The 15,453-nt window shown below is 38.9% G+C and overlaps 2 protein-coding genes across 3 annotated transcripts in view; one reads left to right on the top strand and one right to left on the bottom strand.

The window, feature by feature from the left end:
- The window catches only part of FBXL13 (F-box and leucine rich repeat protein 13), a 218,262-nt gene extending 214,777 nt beyond the window's left edge, over window positions 1-3,485 (top strand). Inside the window, exon 21 of the mRNA XM_043588673.1 lies at window positions 3,137-3,485. Coding sequence (XP_043444608.1) covers window positions 3,137-3,323 — 187 coding nt within the window. The 3' untranslated portion in view covers window positions 3,324-3,485. The remainder of the gene's footprint in view (window positions 1-3,136) is intronic.
- Window positions 3,486-8,031: 4,546 nt separating this feature from the next.
- FAM185A (family with sequence similarity 185 member A) overlaps window positions 8,032-15,453 on the bottom strand; it is a 76,344-nt gene continuing 68,922 nt past the window's right edge. Inside the window, exons 8-9 of one of the 2 annotated variants that reach the window (XR_006298469.1) lie at window positions 13,083-13,216; window positions 8,856-8,958 (exon numbers count right to left, since the gene is read on the bottom strand). Coding sequence is in view for 1 of the 2 variants with exons in the window: in XM_043588676.1 (XP_043444611.1) it covers window positions 8,846-8,958 (113 nt within the window). In the remaining variant the exon portion in view is untranslated. Of the gene's footprint in view, window positions 8,959-13,082; window positions 13,217-15,453 lie in introns of both variants that reach the window. The other variant, XM_043588676.1, reaches the window with a different exon arrangement.

The following is a 15,453-nucleotide window of genomic DNA, read 5'->3' on the forward strand; positions in this document are numbered from 1 at the left end:
AACAATTAATGCCATGAATTTATGTATTGGAAAGAAATTAATTCTATGATCAACTATTTATTTATTTTTAATATAACTTATTGTCAAATTGGCTTACATATAGCACCCAGTGCTCATCCCAACAAGTGCCCTCCTCAAAGCCCATCACCCATTTTCCCCTCTATGATCAACCTTTTATAGAAGTTCAGAGGAGGAAGAGATTGGGTTTGGGTCTTTACAAGAGGTTGGATTGGTTTGAAGATTTGAAAGATGCATCAAGTTTAAATGGGCAGAGATGGGGTGAAGGGTAAGTAACAGTGAAGCTCTGTTGCCTAGGGTACTGCTTTACATTTGAAACTGATGGTGCCAATACTTTATGCTTCAGATTCCCTTAACATTTGGGATTATGCTACAGTAAGTACTTAAGGGAAAACAATCTCATGGAAAACACCTTCGTAGACATGTCAATCTCAACTCCACAGAATTGGAAAGGGAGAATAATCTTCAGAAGAAAGTGGGGACAGCTAAAGATAGAACACTATTATTACTGCATAATGAAGTCCTACTTATATAAAGATTATATAAGAAGTTTCAAATGTAGGGCCACACTTTAAAAAAAATTAAAACATCAACAGAATGCAAAACTTCATCTTTGATCATAAAGTTATCATTTTCAAATTTGAGAATAAGTATTTCTCTAAAGAGAAGACACTTGTTTGCCAAGTTTTAGTCCATAGGATTGTTGGCTCAGAAGTAGAAATTAGTATAACTTGCTTTTACTCACACTTGTTCTTTTAAACTTGTGTGGTTTGTTTTTAGGTTTTTTTTGCTTTTAGTATTTTGTTTTGTTTTGTTTTTTGTTTAGTTTTGTTTTATGTGAGTGCAAATATAGAAACCAAAAAGTAATGTGGTAAGAGATGTGAGTGCAAATATAGAAAACAAAAGTAATGTGGTAAGAGATGGAATTAGCAATGCTTTGGTTGTCTCCCTGTTGAGTTTCGTTATAATTATTTTAAGACATCTAAAATTTGGTTCAAATGAAACAGCATTTTAAACAACTGATGTATCTCAGCCTTTTACCAATGTCATTGTCCTGCCTGAACTCCTATAGCCACTGAGCACAAATTTAACTCAAAGCATATGGGTAATACCAGATTCTTTATGTTTTAAGACTTTTGCAAGTAATAACTCAATGTAATATTTGTCAATATGGGCAAAGTGTCCCCTTCATGGGAAACTATCATTACTCATTTCTGATCCTATAGAAGTTGCCAATTACTCAATTTTTTTAAAGCACTGGTCTCATTGTTCTACCCTCAAAAAGACATGTTTTCAAGTTAGATTTGTTTATTTTTCTGATGCTGTAATATTATGATTTATGAGAAACATATTTTGGTCATTTAGATACCAATATATATTTGGTCTTCCTTCATGGTTCCTGGCTCACAGCTCCCAAAACCCTTGGAATTTCCTGGGCAATAAGGGCAATGGGAACATCTTTTGTTATAATATTTGGTCTCATCCTCAGTTCCTGAAATTAGTTCAGAGACATAAAGATGAAAATAGGTGTCATGTTATTGATAACAAACTCCTTTCCACCACAACTGGGTTTGTGTTAATGAGGTGACTTTTGGAAAGCAGCTTAGGATGGAAGCTGGTTGCTAGGGGAACGAACCAACAACAAGCATGGGGGTGCAAATTTCAGACCCATCCCCTGATTTCTTGGGGAGGGAGAGAGGATGGAGATTAAATCAGTCATCAACGGCCAATGATTTCATCAAGCATGCCTACATAATGAAGTCTCCATAAAATCCTAAAAGGGTTTGGAGAGTTTCTGGGTCAGTGAATGTGTGTAGATTTGGGGAGTGTGCACCTGGATAGGACATGGAAGCTCCTCACCCTTTCTCCACACCATGTCCTATATATCTCTTCCATATGGCTACTCCTGAGTTATACCCTTTTATAATAAACCAGTGACCCAGTAACCAACATGGTTCTCTGAGTTCTGTGAGCAACTTTAGCAAATTAATCCAATCCAAGAAAGGGGTATGTTGGAACTTCTGATCTATAGCTGGTCAGTCAGAAGCCCAGATGACAACCTGGACTTGCAACTGGGATCTAAAGTGGAGGGCAGTCTAGTGAGCCTGAGCCTTGAACCCGTGGAATCTGATGCTATCTCTGGGTAGACAGTGTCAGAACTGGGTTGCATTGTAGGGCACCCAGCTGCTGTCTACGAATTGCTCGGTGCTGGGGGTGCCTGGGTGGCTCAGTCGGTTAAGCGTCCAACTTTGGCTCAGGTCATGATCTCTTGGTTTGTGAGTTTGAGCCCCAGGTTGGGCTCTGTGCTGACAGCTCAGAGCCTGGAGCCTGCTTTGGATTCTGTGTCTCCCCATCTCTCGGCCCCTCCCATGCTCACACGCTCTCTCTCTCTCTCTCTCTCTCTCTCTCTCAAAAATAAATAAATGTAAAAAAAAAAAAAAAGAAAGAAAGAAAAAGAATTGCTTGGTGGTGGAAACCCACACTCACCCAATTTAAAATTGGGGTCCAGAACAACCTTTAGATGCCTTCTTTGCTTTCTTCCTTATTTCTTCCTAAGAAAGGAAGAAATGATATTTTAATCATTTTGGTCGCTGACACCTTTTGAGAGTTTGATGAGTCACAAACCCTCTCCTCAGAAAAATGTATATTAGACACAAAACTGCATGAATTTTCAGGGAATTCATGGACCTCCCTGAAGTTCACCCACATATCCAACAGGGATCTGGGGACTCTGGATTATGAGCTCCTGCATGGTGGACCTTTGCAGGTTGGCTGGTTAGGATACTCCCTCATCAAAGAAACTGGAAATAAGAGGCAGAGGACTCAAGAACACTAGAGTGCCCTCAGTGTTCCTACTCCATGACCATGCAGTTTCCTTACCCATTCACTGTATCTGTTAATCTCTGAACTGGCTGAACCAGAGAGCTATGAGCTACTCAAGCTTTGGGATCCTGAATATTCACATAATTACCCATACCCTCCCTCTCGGTAAGGCAAGATAGCTGTGAAATTCATTCAACTTGTGACAGTTCTTTTAACTCCAAATTTGCTCTAGTTTGAAAATTCTACACCAGTAATTACTTCTGCAACTGGCTAATGCTAATCATTGTTATTGCAGGGAGGCAGCAAAGAGAATGTCATCTATAGTTCAGCAGCAGGAATATAACCCTGGTGACCCTCCACTTTGGTTTGGCTATGATTATGAAGGCAAGCCCCTTACAAGACAACATGAGATACCACCACCTAAAAATGTAGAATGGACAGTGACAGAGTCAACACACAGTAGTCAAGATGAAGTAGTATGACCTTCAGCCTCAGGCAAGAAGAACAAAAAAATCTAGAACTTGGTAACTTCATTTGACGCAAGTATTTTCACTAGCTGGATCTCAACAGTGTGAACAATCAGCAAATCATCTCCTGATTTTTGTTCCAAATACAAACATTTCTAAATACATTAGTTCTTCTAATTGGTTTAATTGTGGGTTTTTTTAAAGCCAAATGAAGTATTGCTACACTGTAAATTTTCCACTTAAATTTACCTTAATCAAACTGATAGTTTTGATGAGATTATCAAATCTAAGGTTACAGTCATATAAAACAACCCTGAGAGATGTGATGTTTTTGACAACCATTTAAAAGCTTTTCTTTACAAAAGAAAGCAGAGATAGCCATAGGAGTCAGAGTAGGAGTTTGAGCCAGGGCAATGGCTTTAAGGATCTGTGATGATATATTATAAAAAATATGGGCATACATTTTTAAAGGAAACCAGGCTTTCTTGTTATTTCTAGACATTTAACAATAAGAACTAAATGCCACTTGACCCTGGACCCATCTCAACATTTGACTTAACAGTCAGGGACAAATTAAATAGAAACATGAACTATTTGTGAATAGAAAGGATGTCTCTGCAATGTTTCAGAAAGATCTCTTTTTAATCACATCTGCACTATAGAGGAATTTTAAAATATGCTATGCCAAAAAAGATGCTCTCCCTATTTTATGCTAGGAGAGATATGGGTTATTAATTGTGTACCTCCTCCTTATTACTAATTTTTAATTTTTTTGAGAGGGAGAGAGTGCATGCCCACAGGTGGGGAAGGGACAGAAGGAGAGGGAAGGAGAGACTCTTAAGCAGGCTCCATGCTCAGTGCAAAGCCCAACGCAGGGCTCCATCTCACAACTGTGAGATCCTTACCTGAGCCGAAATCAAGAGTCGGTTGCCCAACCAACTGAGCCACCACATGCCCACTCCTTATTAGTGTTAATAAGCTTTCATCTATGGATTTTTACCACTCTGGTAAAAGATAATAACTACATAATTCAAGTGATCACACGGTGGTATATCATTATTTGATATTATGTGACACTCGATAGAGTCCAGGAGCAAGCACAACTCTGTTCTGACTGCCATGAACAAGCTGTGTTGGTAATACTGGATCAGTCTTTTAACCTATTTCCTCTATTACATACCTTTTTTTCCCCCCAGTGTAGAAAATATAGTGTTATATTGGTTTTGGGTGTACAATATAGTGATTCAACAATTCCTTACATTAGTCAGTGCTCATCATGACAAGCATACTCTTAATTCCCTTCCTCTATTTCACCCATCCCCCCAAGCCACTTGCCCTCTGGTAACCATCAGTTTGTTCTCTCTAGTTAAGAGTCTGTTTTTATGTTCACCTCTTTTTTCCTCTGTTCATTTATTTTGTTTCTTAAATTCTACATATGTGTGAAATCATGTTGTCTTTCTCTGACTTATTTTGTTAAGCATTATGTTCTCTAGATCTATGTTGTTACAAATGGCAAGATTTCATTCTTTTTATGGCTGAATAATATTCCATTGTATATATCTACCACATCTTTTTTTTTTTTAATTCTTTTTAAAGCTCATTTATTTTTGGGAAAGAGAGATGGTGCGATCTGGGGAGAGACAGAGAGAGAGGGAGGGATAGAATCCAAAGCAGGGTCCAGGCTTCAAGCTGTCAGCACAGAGCCTGACACAGGGTTCAAACTCACAAACTGCAAGATCATGATCTGAGCTGAAGTCGGTCGCTTAACTGACTGCGCCACCCAGGCGCCCCTACCACATCTTCTTTATCCATCCATCTATCAATGGACATTTGGGTTGCTTCCATAATTTGGCTATTATAAATAATGCTACAACAAACAAAGGGATGTATATATCCTTTAGAATTAGTGTTTTCATATTCTTTGGGTAGATACCCAGTAGTACGATTACTGGATTGTAGGGTAGTTCTATTTCTAATTTTTTGAGGAAACTCTGCACTGTTTTCCAGTGCCTGCACCAGTTTGTAAGAGAGTTCCCACTAATAGTGCAAGAGAGTTCCTTTTTCTCTATTTCCTTACCACTGCTTGTAGTTTCTTGTGTTTTTGATGTTAGCCATTCTGACAGGTACAAGGTAATATATCTCATTGTGGTTTTGATTTGCTTTTCCCCCATAATGAGTGATGTGGAGCACTTTTCATGTGCCCGTGGCCACCTAGATGTCTTGTTTGGAGAAGTGTCTGTTCATATCTTCTGTCCATTTTTTAATTGAATTATTTGTGTTTTTTCAGTGTTGTGTAAGTTCTTTATGTATTTTGGATACTAACCCTTTATTGGATATGTCATTTACAAATACCTTCTCCCATTTAGTAGGTTGACTTTTAGTTTTGTTGGTATTTCCTTTGTTGTGCAGAGCTTTTTGTTTTGATGAGGTCCCAACAGTTTTTGTTTTTGTTTCCATTGCCTCAGGAGATATATCTAGAAAGGTGCTGTTATTGCCAATATCAAGGAAATTACTGCATGTGCTCTCTTCTAGGATTTTTATGGTTTCAGGTCTCACATTTAGGTCCTTAATCTATTATGAATTTATTTTTGTGTATGGTATAAGAAAGTGGTCCAGTTTCATTCTTTTGCATGCAGCTGTCCAGTTTTCCCAGTACCGTTTGTTGAAGACACTCTTTTTCCCATTTCCCATTGCCTCCTTTGTCAAAGATTGACCATATAATCGTGGGTTTATTTCAGGTCTTTCTATTCTGTTCCACTGATCTGTGTCTGTTTTTGTCCCAGTAACATACTGTTTTGATTATATTACAGCTTCATAATATAATTTGAAATCTGGAATTGTGATACTTCCAGTTTTGTTTCTCTTTTTCAAGATTGCTTTAGCTATTCAGGGTCTTTGGTGGTTCCATACAAATTATAGGATTGTTTGTTCTAGTTCTGTGGAAAATGCTGTTGGTTCTTTATCTCTTAAATGAAGTTAATCACGGTCTCTTTGTACCCCCAAAATTGGAAGCAAGGATTAAACTTAAGGTAAAGAATATGAAAATTATTTTGAAAAGTTTAAAATGGGCTGCACAAAGTATGATTATAATACCTTGTATTACCTAAATGTTTTTAATAATTGTCCCCTTTTTAAGGTTGATTTTGAAAGAGTTTCTGAAATAGGATAGTATCGTTTAGCTTATAGAATGGTTCCTAGAAGTGGACTGCAAGGGAATCAGCTGAGTAGGAAGCTTTCTGAAATGAGCCAAGAGATTTAAGATGACTTAAGAGGGTAATTTTTAAATCTAGAGATTTTTGGCAGCTGCAGAAAAATTTGCTTCTGATCCCTAAGTGTCTGCTCCCTAAGTGTTTCAAGCACACAACTGGAGAGACCTATAAAAGAGGCAACTGCTTTTAAAAGGAATAAAACCTGCATGGGGAAGATCAGAATAAGGAGAAAGACACCCTGTTATATTCTCTAGAAACCAAGTAGGGTGTTTGGTATTTAACTGTCAAAGCTCGCTCTAAAACTCTTTTGAGTAAGATCTTTTAAACAAAACAGGAGGCACATTTGGAAAGACACATTTTATAACCACACAAATGAAAAAAAAAGGGGGGCAGGTGTTAGAAAAAGTGGGCTATAAAGGAGTACCAAGAAGCAGAAGGAACAGGTGGTGAAATCTTCAAGTACTCAGTGCAAAGTACTCAAAATATCCAAAATATTACCTAGGTCTTCAACTCTTAGGCATTTGCCATAGATAGGTGACTGGTCAAGAGAGCAAAATATGGCAGCTTTTCCTTTCTGTTTGGACTTAACTATGTGGTTCATATATGCACAATTCCTTTAAGAATTTTAAGTACAGTTTACTGCTTGTTATGCTCATGACCTTTCCAGCTGTTGACTAATTTCATAAACTTTATTTTTAATCATGAAAATATTTATATAATTGCATGAGGGTGAAAAGAGATTATAAAAAATTGCCTCATTGCCTCACAGTTTCCTCTACTTAATAATCTAACACACACACACACACACACACACACACACATCACATCAAACATACTAACATGAGTACTGTCCCAATTTCTTTAATAAATTTTGATTTCATAAAGATTGAACTAAAAGGAGACTTTGAGATATTCCACAAAGTTCACTTTTTGTTTCATAAATATGAAGTTAAAAATAGACAGGACTCTAAACAAATATTAAGAGACTATTATAAGTCATAATATTTTAAAACGTTTATTATAGGCGCACCTAGGTGGCTCAGTCGTTTAAGTGTCTGACTTCGGCTCAGGTCATGATCTCGCAGTTTGCGAGTTTGAGCCCTGCATCGGGCTCACTACTGTCAGCATGGAACCTGCTTTGGACCCTTTATCCCTCTCTCTTTCTGCCCCTCCCCTGCTTGTGCTGTCTCTCTCAAAATAAATACATAAACTTAAAAAAGAAAGAAAGAAAAGGTTTATTATAAACCATTGTTTAAGAGCTGATTTATCCTAACCATAAAAGACATAATCTGAAAGATAGGTCTATTCAGTCTTATGTAAATTAAATGTCCCAGGAGTATACAGGTAAGCTTGAAAGAAAAAGAATTTATAAAATAACTTTATACAGTACACCATTGTAAAAATAAAAATCAATCTTCATACAGCAGGCTGTAAAACAGTTGAATGTTTCTCCTCTTCCCAATGCATTGTATCTTAGATTATGCAAAAAGAATTAAGAATCAGTAGCAAATGCATCATTTTTATGATGTATTTTATTGACAGCTTACATTTACATTGATGTCATAAGAAATACTAACATGTTACAAGAGAGCTAAAGTGAAGGAAATGCTTCTTTACAAGATAACTGCCGCCCATGACCTATGCTTTTGTATAATCTTCTCTTCTTGGGTATAAATGGAAATTGTAAATATGATGAGCGAGCACTCCCATGATTATGTTACATCACAGAGCAAAACAAAGATTATTCTGGGAAGGCCTGATCTAATCAAGCAAACGCATAAAAGCAGTTTCTCCAGCTGGTTGCAGAAAAGGTCGGATATTCAGTGCACGAGAAGCAAGTGCTGGCTTTAAGATGGAGAGGGCCACATGAGAAGGAATGCAAGTGGCCTCTAGAAGCTTAGAGTGATTACCGATGGACAGCAAGAAAAGAGAGACCTCAGTCATAGTCATAAGGAAATGGATTTTGCCAACAATATGAATAAGCTTGAAAGTAGATTTTTTCCCCCCAGAGGATCTAGATGAGAACTTGAGTCCAGACTTGTGCACCTTGAGGAGAGAGCCTAGCTATGCAGAGCTCTTGACCTACAGAACTGTGAGCTAGTAAGTAAATGCTATTTTAAGTTGGTTACGTTTATGGTAATTTATTGCAGGGCAACAAAAAATGAATACAATAGCTAAGTACAAATTTTGAAAAGGCCTCCACAAGACAATTCACTAGTATTCATTCTAAATTGTTTTCAACATTTATATGAACTGTGGCATTTGCATTTTTGTAGTCTTAGATCTGCTGATCATTGTTAAAAATTATAAATAAAATTCAAACCATTCTTAGTCCTGCAGTTTCAGGGACTGAAACCAGCTTTGACTTCTAAAATTTATAGTGCCTTTTGGGGCATCGGCCTTAATCCATTTTTCATGTTTGCTTGCTTGATTCATGAGCCCTGAAACACAAAATTGCATAAAGTTATATCTTCATTGACAAGAACAATATCCGACTATGACATAGATCCTAACAACACATCTCTGAAACTGAAAAACACTTTGGAACAGCAAAAATCTTAGTAAAGACAGTGTGAGTCGGGAAAGAGTTGCGGTTACCTGGGCTTATTCCCTCCTTTCATTTTCTCAGAACAACTGAAAGGGAAGCTACTCTCTTTTTATCTGTATTTTTTTGTGTGTGCAGGTTTTAAAAAGAGGTTTATTTAAGTACAGTTGATAAAAGACATATGCAATACAGTAAACTTTGGAATATGCAAAAATCTGTGGAGCCATCTCTTAAATCAAAATAATGAATACATCTATCACTCGTAAAAGTTGACTTTTGCTCTTCTGTCATCTTCTTGTCCCTTCTCTGTCACCTCCAGACACTCCCCCATGAAACCCCCATCACTGATCTACCCCCCATCACTGGTCTACTTTGTGTCACTATGGATTAGTTGCATTTTCTAAAATTTTAATAAATGGAATCATACAGTATGCATTTTATTCTCTTTTAAAAATCTAGGCTCTTTCACTCAGCATAATCATTTTGAAGTTCATTCACACTGTGCTAGGGATGAGGTCATTTCCTGACACGTATGAATGCTCATGGGCACCCTGTGCAGATCCCTCCTCTCTGGAATTCTTTCTTCTGAAATCTAGCAGCCCTGGTCTCCCAAGATGCTCAGCTCAGTCTCCACTTCAGGAGTCTGCTGGGCTCTGTGTTACTGCTCCCTGCCCTCAAAGTCATATGCTGTAGCAGTGATACAGCTCACCTGGTTTATTTCTCATCTCTGTTCTTTTAGTTCTAGGTTTTTTTCTCTTTCAATCAAGGTAATGAAGGTGATATACCTCGTCTAAAGCTCCAGTGCAACTCTGAATTTAAGAGACCAATCAAAACTGTACTGAGGAGGACTGGCTGCCCCACATCAACACGCCCTGTTCGCGGTTGACCCACCCAGGAGTCAAAGTGGTTGGAAGCCTTTATGGCTGAAAGGAATGCCAGAAAGTGCGTGAGTGCAGCCGCTGGGGCATTTTATTCTGTTTTCCAGATCCTGGGGTCTGGAGGCCGTGACGTATGCTCTGGGATAGGGACTACCGGTGTGATAAAGGGTTTCTGAATGTCTTCCAACGTTGACAGTTTCTCTTCACAATTCCCAGGAGTGTTTTGGGGCACATCTTTCTGTGAGAGTTTCGAGAAGGAAGGGAGCCGTTGGCTACGCCACTGGGTCAAGTGATTGACACCCGGGTGGGCTGCCTGGGCCACCACAGCTTAGGCCCGAGTGGGGACAGGGCTCAACTGGCAATTGAGAGAAGGACTAAATAAATTAGTTTCGAGAGCATTGGTCATTTTAAAATTAATGACTTTCAGATTCTTCTCTCTGCACATGGTTCAGTTTACTCTCTGTGTGAGTTATGTATATGCTGATTTTCCTAAGAGCAGCTCTAACCAAGAAGTGGAAATTATTTGAAGCAAAGCCTGGGTAAAGTCTTATGGTTGAAGGTTGCTGAGGCCCAGGAAGACTCATTAAGTTACTTGCCCAAGGTCACAGGCTCTTTGTACTAGCCAGTAGCACAACCTTCAGAATTTCAGTCTCCTCCCCACATGAAGAAACACTACCAACTTAGACCCACGGGGAAACTAGAAGAAATTAAGTGATTAAGATATTAAGCTCCTCCAAATCCTCACCCAATTCTCTGATCTTAGGGCCCTGTTTTAGCATGACAAAACATGAAATACTTTAAAATCATTGGCACCATTTCTTATCTCTGAGTTGTAATTTTATAATGCTCTTTTCCAACTTCAGTGATGAAATGTATTAGTAAATAAGTATCACTGAGCTAGTATTATGAGTTGAGGTCTTATTATCCCCATCGCAACAGAAATCCGATTGTGACATTTCCATCTCCAAGCCCTGGTAGCAAGATAAAAAACATCTTAATATCGACCTCATACAGAGTTCTGAAGCCATTTAATATGAAAGTAAGCTTTTTAGTGTTTCAAACTACTGTTTATGTTATAAAACCTCAGTCAATTCAGTTAGGATTGATGGGCCTAAGGAGGTGTTAACGTTCATCCCAAATTACCTTAAAATGGTAGGCCTCTAAGGGAGAGGACTTGCTCAAGCCCTCACTCTCGGCCACCTGCCTCCTAGGGAGGAGGAACTGCTATGGATGTGTGAGAACACACTAGACTGTGTTCTAGGTGTCACTGTGCTATGAAAGATTGTACCATTGAGTTTGGTTCTCCTCTCGTACTTCTCTTGCAAGTTGCCTAAGTGTAAGGGCGATTTCCTATTCTCTCTTCTTTGCCTTCAGAAAGGTATAATATCTACCCATTCTGAACATATACATAAATAGCTCTTTTCAACTCACTTCTATACTCTGGCTTCTAGGTAGTGCTCAACCAAGCCAAATACCAGCCTTAGGGGGCAAAAATCTCTTGCCACCTACCTCTGTGATAACATACCCTTTGGTGCTGACACTTGTTTTGTGTGAAGCTTTTTAGGCTTAGTTTAGGGAAATGTGTATCAGCTGTTTGAGTCAAATCTAACAGAACCCAATAAATAATAATATTGCACTGCCAAAAAAAAAAAAAAACTGTACTGAGGAGAGTTGTGAATACACTGTCTCAATTCCTTATATACATTTTCTTTGCTGAATCCAAACACACCAATCAGGAAACAACTTTTCTTTAGCATAGTTTTTCCCTTGTTAGTACCATATGATATTCCTAGCTGATGAAAAGGTGCTTTACACCATCCAATCTTTTTTTTTTATTTTTATTTTTTTAAATTTTTTTTTTCAATGCTTATTTATTTTTGGGACAGAGAGAGACAGAGCATGAACGGGGGAGGGGCAGAGAGAGAGGGAGACACAGAACCGGAAACAGGCTCCAGGCTCCGAGCCATCAGCCCAGAGCCCGACGCGGGGCTCGAACTCACGGACCGCGAGATCGTGACCTGGCTGAAGTCGGACGCCCAACCGACTGCGCCACCCAGGCGCCCCTACACCACCCAATCTTTGTGTCGAGTGCTTTTCTGATACAAATTCTTCTCTGAATTCTTGCCTCCCCTTTAATCTGAGCCATAATCTTATCTATCAGTGTTTTAGAGTTCATTGCATCTTTCAAGTTCCTCTGGAGTTTTTCCTTCCACTTCTCTTGCTATATTTTTTATTTTTTTTTAAATGTTTGCTTGTTTAGTTTTAAGAGAGGGAGAGAGACAGAGCATGAGCAGGGGAGGGGCAGAGAGAGAGGGAGACACAGAATCTGAAGCAGGCTTCAGGCTCTGAGCTGTTAGCACAGAGCCCAAGGTGGGGCTTGAATCCATGAACTGCAAGATCATGACCTGAGCTGAAGTTGGAACGCTTAACTGACTGAGCCACTAGGCACCCCTTAATGTGTGTGTGGGGGGGGAGGGCAGGGGAGGGAATCCCAAGCAGGCTCCACACTCAGCACACAGTCTGACGCAGGGCTTGGTCCTGGGAACCCATGAGATCATGACCTGAGCTGAAATCAAAGAGTTGGACACTTAACTGACTGAGCCACCCAGGTACCCCTCTCTTCCTAGATTTCAATATCATCATGACTCTACTTCTCATTAAACTGATTAAAATCTCATTCCATTTGGTAAATCCCTGTGTTAGATGTGTTAAAAACAAAACAAAACAAAACAAAACACCACAGGCCCAAATGGTGTCTCTTAGACCAAGTTCCCAAACAGATGCTTAATACATAATCTAATTGCAGTTTCAAACTCCCACAGAAACGTAGTCTTCGCTGGTCAGTCAGGAATTTTTAGTCAGTGGCAACGAGACTCTGCCACATGGGACCTCTTCATTCCCCAGAGAATGATGAGGTTCTTTGCATGGGAAGACCCCCTCCCCCCCCCCCCCCCCCCCCCCCCCAGAAAGGGCCTAGCCTGGAATAATCCTTTTCTTTTGCTAACAACTTTCTTGGTCCCATCCTCCTTCTGGAAAAACCTTCCATTTTGTACAACCCTTCGGTGTGCCCCTCTACTTGCTAGGTGAGGTGCTGCCCAAATCATTAATTGTTTAATAAAGCCAATTAGGTCTTCAAATTTACCTGGCTGAATTTTGTTATTTCACAGAAGCTTCTCTTTTTCCTCCAACTTGTCATTAAGGAGTTCAGCTATGTCAATTTTAATGTTCTTCTTTTCGTGCCTGTGCTGCATTTGGTAGGTCAGGATTTTGAGGTACCTGCACGCAATAGGTTTTCTATAATACATAATTTTTTTCCTAGTAATTCAAATAAATATAGAGGAAAGAATTGGAAATCTTGAACATTGGTTGCTCTAAGTTTATTATTTTCTTACACTCTTTGGCATCAATAGTAAATGATAGTAAGGTTTTCCCAAATACCTAAGATCTTTTCCTTAATATGTTATGTGTCACCTCCCCAATTACGCTTTTCTTGCTTATGGAAAGAGAAGCCAATCTACTCATTTTCTTTTGCAACAGTAGAAGAGGCTACTGTCGGGGAGAAAGGCCTTCCTCTGCCTTATGGTCCTTTTAACTGGACTTAGAATCAAACTGACATGAGACATCTACAGGAGAAAATCAAATTTAGTATGTGTGCATATGGAGAATCCCCACACACATGAAATTCCAAAGACAGTGAGGCAACTTAAAGCTTATATGAGCTAAGGAGAGGGGTGGGGCCTGAAGATACAAAGGGGAGAAGCTCATTAGCAGGAAAGTGAAAGGAGATGCTTTGAAAAACAAAAGTTGCCCCGTTATGCAGGTAAGTTTCTTAGGTAAAGGGGAGTCTCTGTTAATAGCTCTCTTGCTGGCACAGGCTTTCCTTTCCAAAGTAAATTTATGCAGTTGAGGGAGAGGCAGACAGCTTTTACTGCATCTACTGGGTTTTGATTACTTATAACTTGAAATCATCTTTATGCCAAAGTGGCCTTTCCTGGGGCAGCCTGCCCTTAGCCCTCATACTGCACACAGTGCTACTGCTACTAACAAAATGAACACACAGCAATATTAGGCTAGAGACAATACTCAAAAAACAAGACAGTTTATATTTATACAATTCCACTTGGGTTGCTTGAAAATAGCTTTCTCTATCTTGCCTATAAGTAATTTATTGAAAGCTTTTCATACTCTGGCCTGAATCTGTGGAGACTCCATTCTAATTTGTAAAGTTTATAAATTCCTTCCTACAAAAATCTTGCAACACACACTGGAACTTCTGGTTGCAGAAAACTTGTTCCTTATTTAATTCCCCTTGCCAATGATAATCAGTGTTTTATTGGCCAAAAAAAGGGAAATGACTACCCTATCCCTATGTAGTTTGGCTTCCATTAACTAAATGGGGGGAAGAGTTTCTTCGAAGGACGTTTTTAAACTACAGTGTTTGCTCTCTAAATCCACCCTGTCCAAATCTACCCAAATATATGAATCTCCAAGTTCTTTTATTTCCCCCCAAATACTTAGTTGAGAAGCATTAGTCATTATTTAACCCAAAATACACCTGATCTAATCAGCACTCTCTGTGGATAAAGATAGGGCTCTAAGTAGTAATTTGCAGAATTTAATTCTCTTGTTTAAAATTAGGCTTAAAAAGCTTCTTCACTAAGGTGAGCTTCTCCCTTCCCCTCCCCTGTTCCTGACCTCCACCTCCCTTTCCCAACCCTAGGACAGACTTTATTTACATTTGATTCAGAAGGATAATTCTGGTGCTGCCTTATTAGCATATTTAACTTCAATGATTCATAGTTGGAAGATTCCCTCTTTTACATTATAAACACTACTGACCACCTATTATGGGAAGCACCATGCTAAAGTAGTTTACATCTTTATATTCAGAAGATGTACAAAGACATACTAATATGCTCAAAAAGTTTACCAACTGGCTAGGAAAGTAAATCATAAACTTATGAAACAACATGAAAATACTCTGAAATTTTATTATTTTTACTGCATATATTTCACAAATAAAACCTCTAACCATACACAATTCTATAACCAAATATTTCAATGTTGTCAACATTCTACAAGTATTTACAGCCTGCCCTTAACAACAATGCAGCTCCAGGCATCTTAACAAATTATTACCGACAAGAAAATATTTTTGAACTAGTGTTTAAAAAAAATTGTTTTTAAATGCTTATTTGTTTTTAAGAGAGGGAGAGAGACAGAGCACGACCAGGGAAGGAGCAGAGAAGGAGTGAGACACAGAATCCAAAGCAGGCTCTAGGCTCTGACCTGTCAACACAGAGCCCGATGCAGGCTCGAACCCACGAACCAGGAGATCAGGACCTGAGCCAAAGTCGGCTGCTTAACTGACTGAGCCGACTTTGGCTCAGGTCATGATCTGGCCCCATTTTTAAACTAGTTTTAATGGTTTCCATCATTACATTTTCTCTCAATTACCTGGAATAACAAAGTCAACAGACCTCTAGACTTCGAGCAAGTAGACAGTTTTGCCC

The sequence above is a fragment of the Prionailurus bengalensis genome, chromosome A2 (genome assembly GCF_016509475.1).
Source record: "Prionailurus bengalensis isolate Pbe53 chromosome A2, Fcat_Pben_1.1_paternal_pri, whole genome shotgun sequence".
NCBI classification, from domain to species: Eukaryota; Metazoa; Chordata; class Mammalia; order Carnivora; family Felidae; genus Prionailurus; species Prionailurus bengalensis.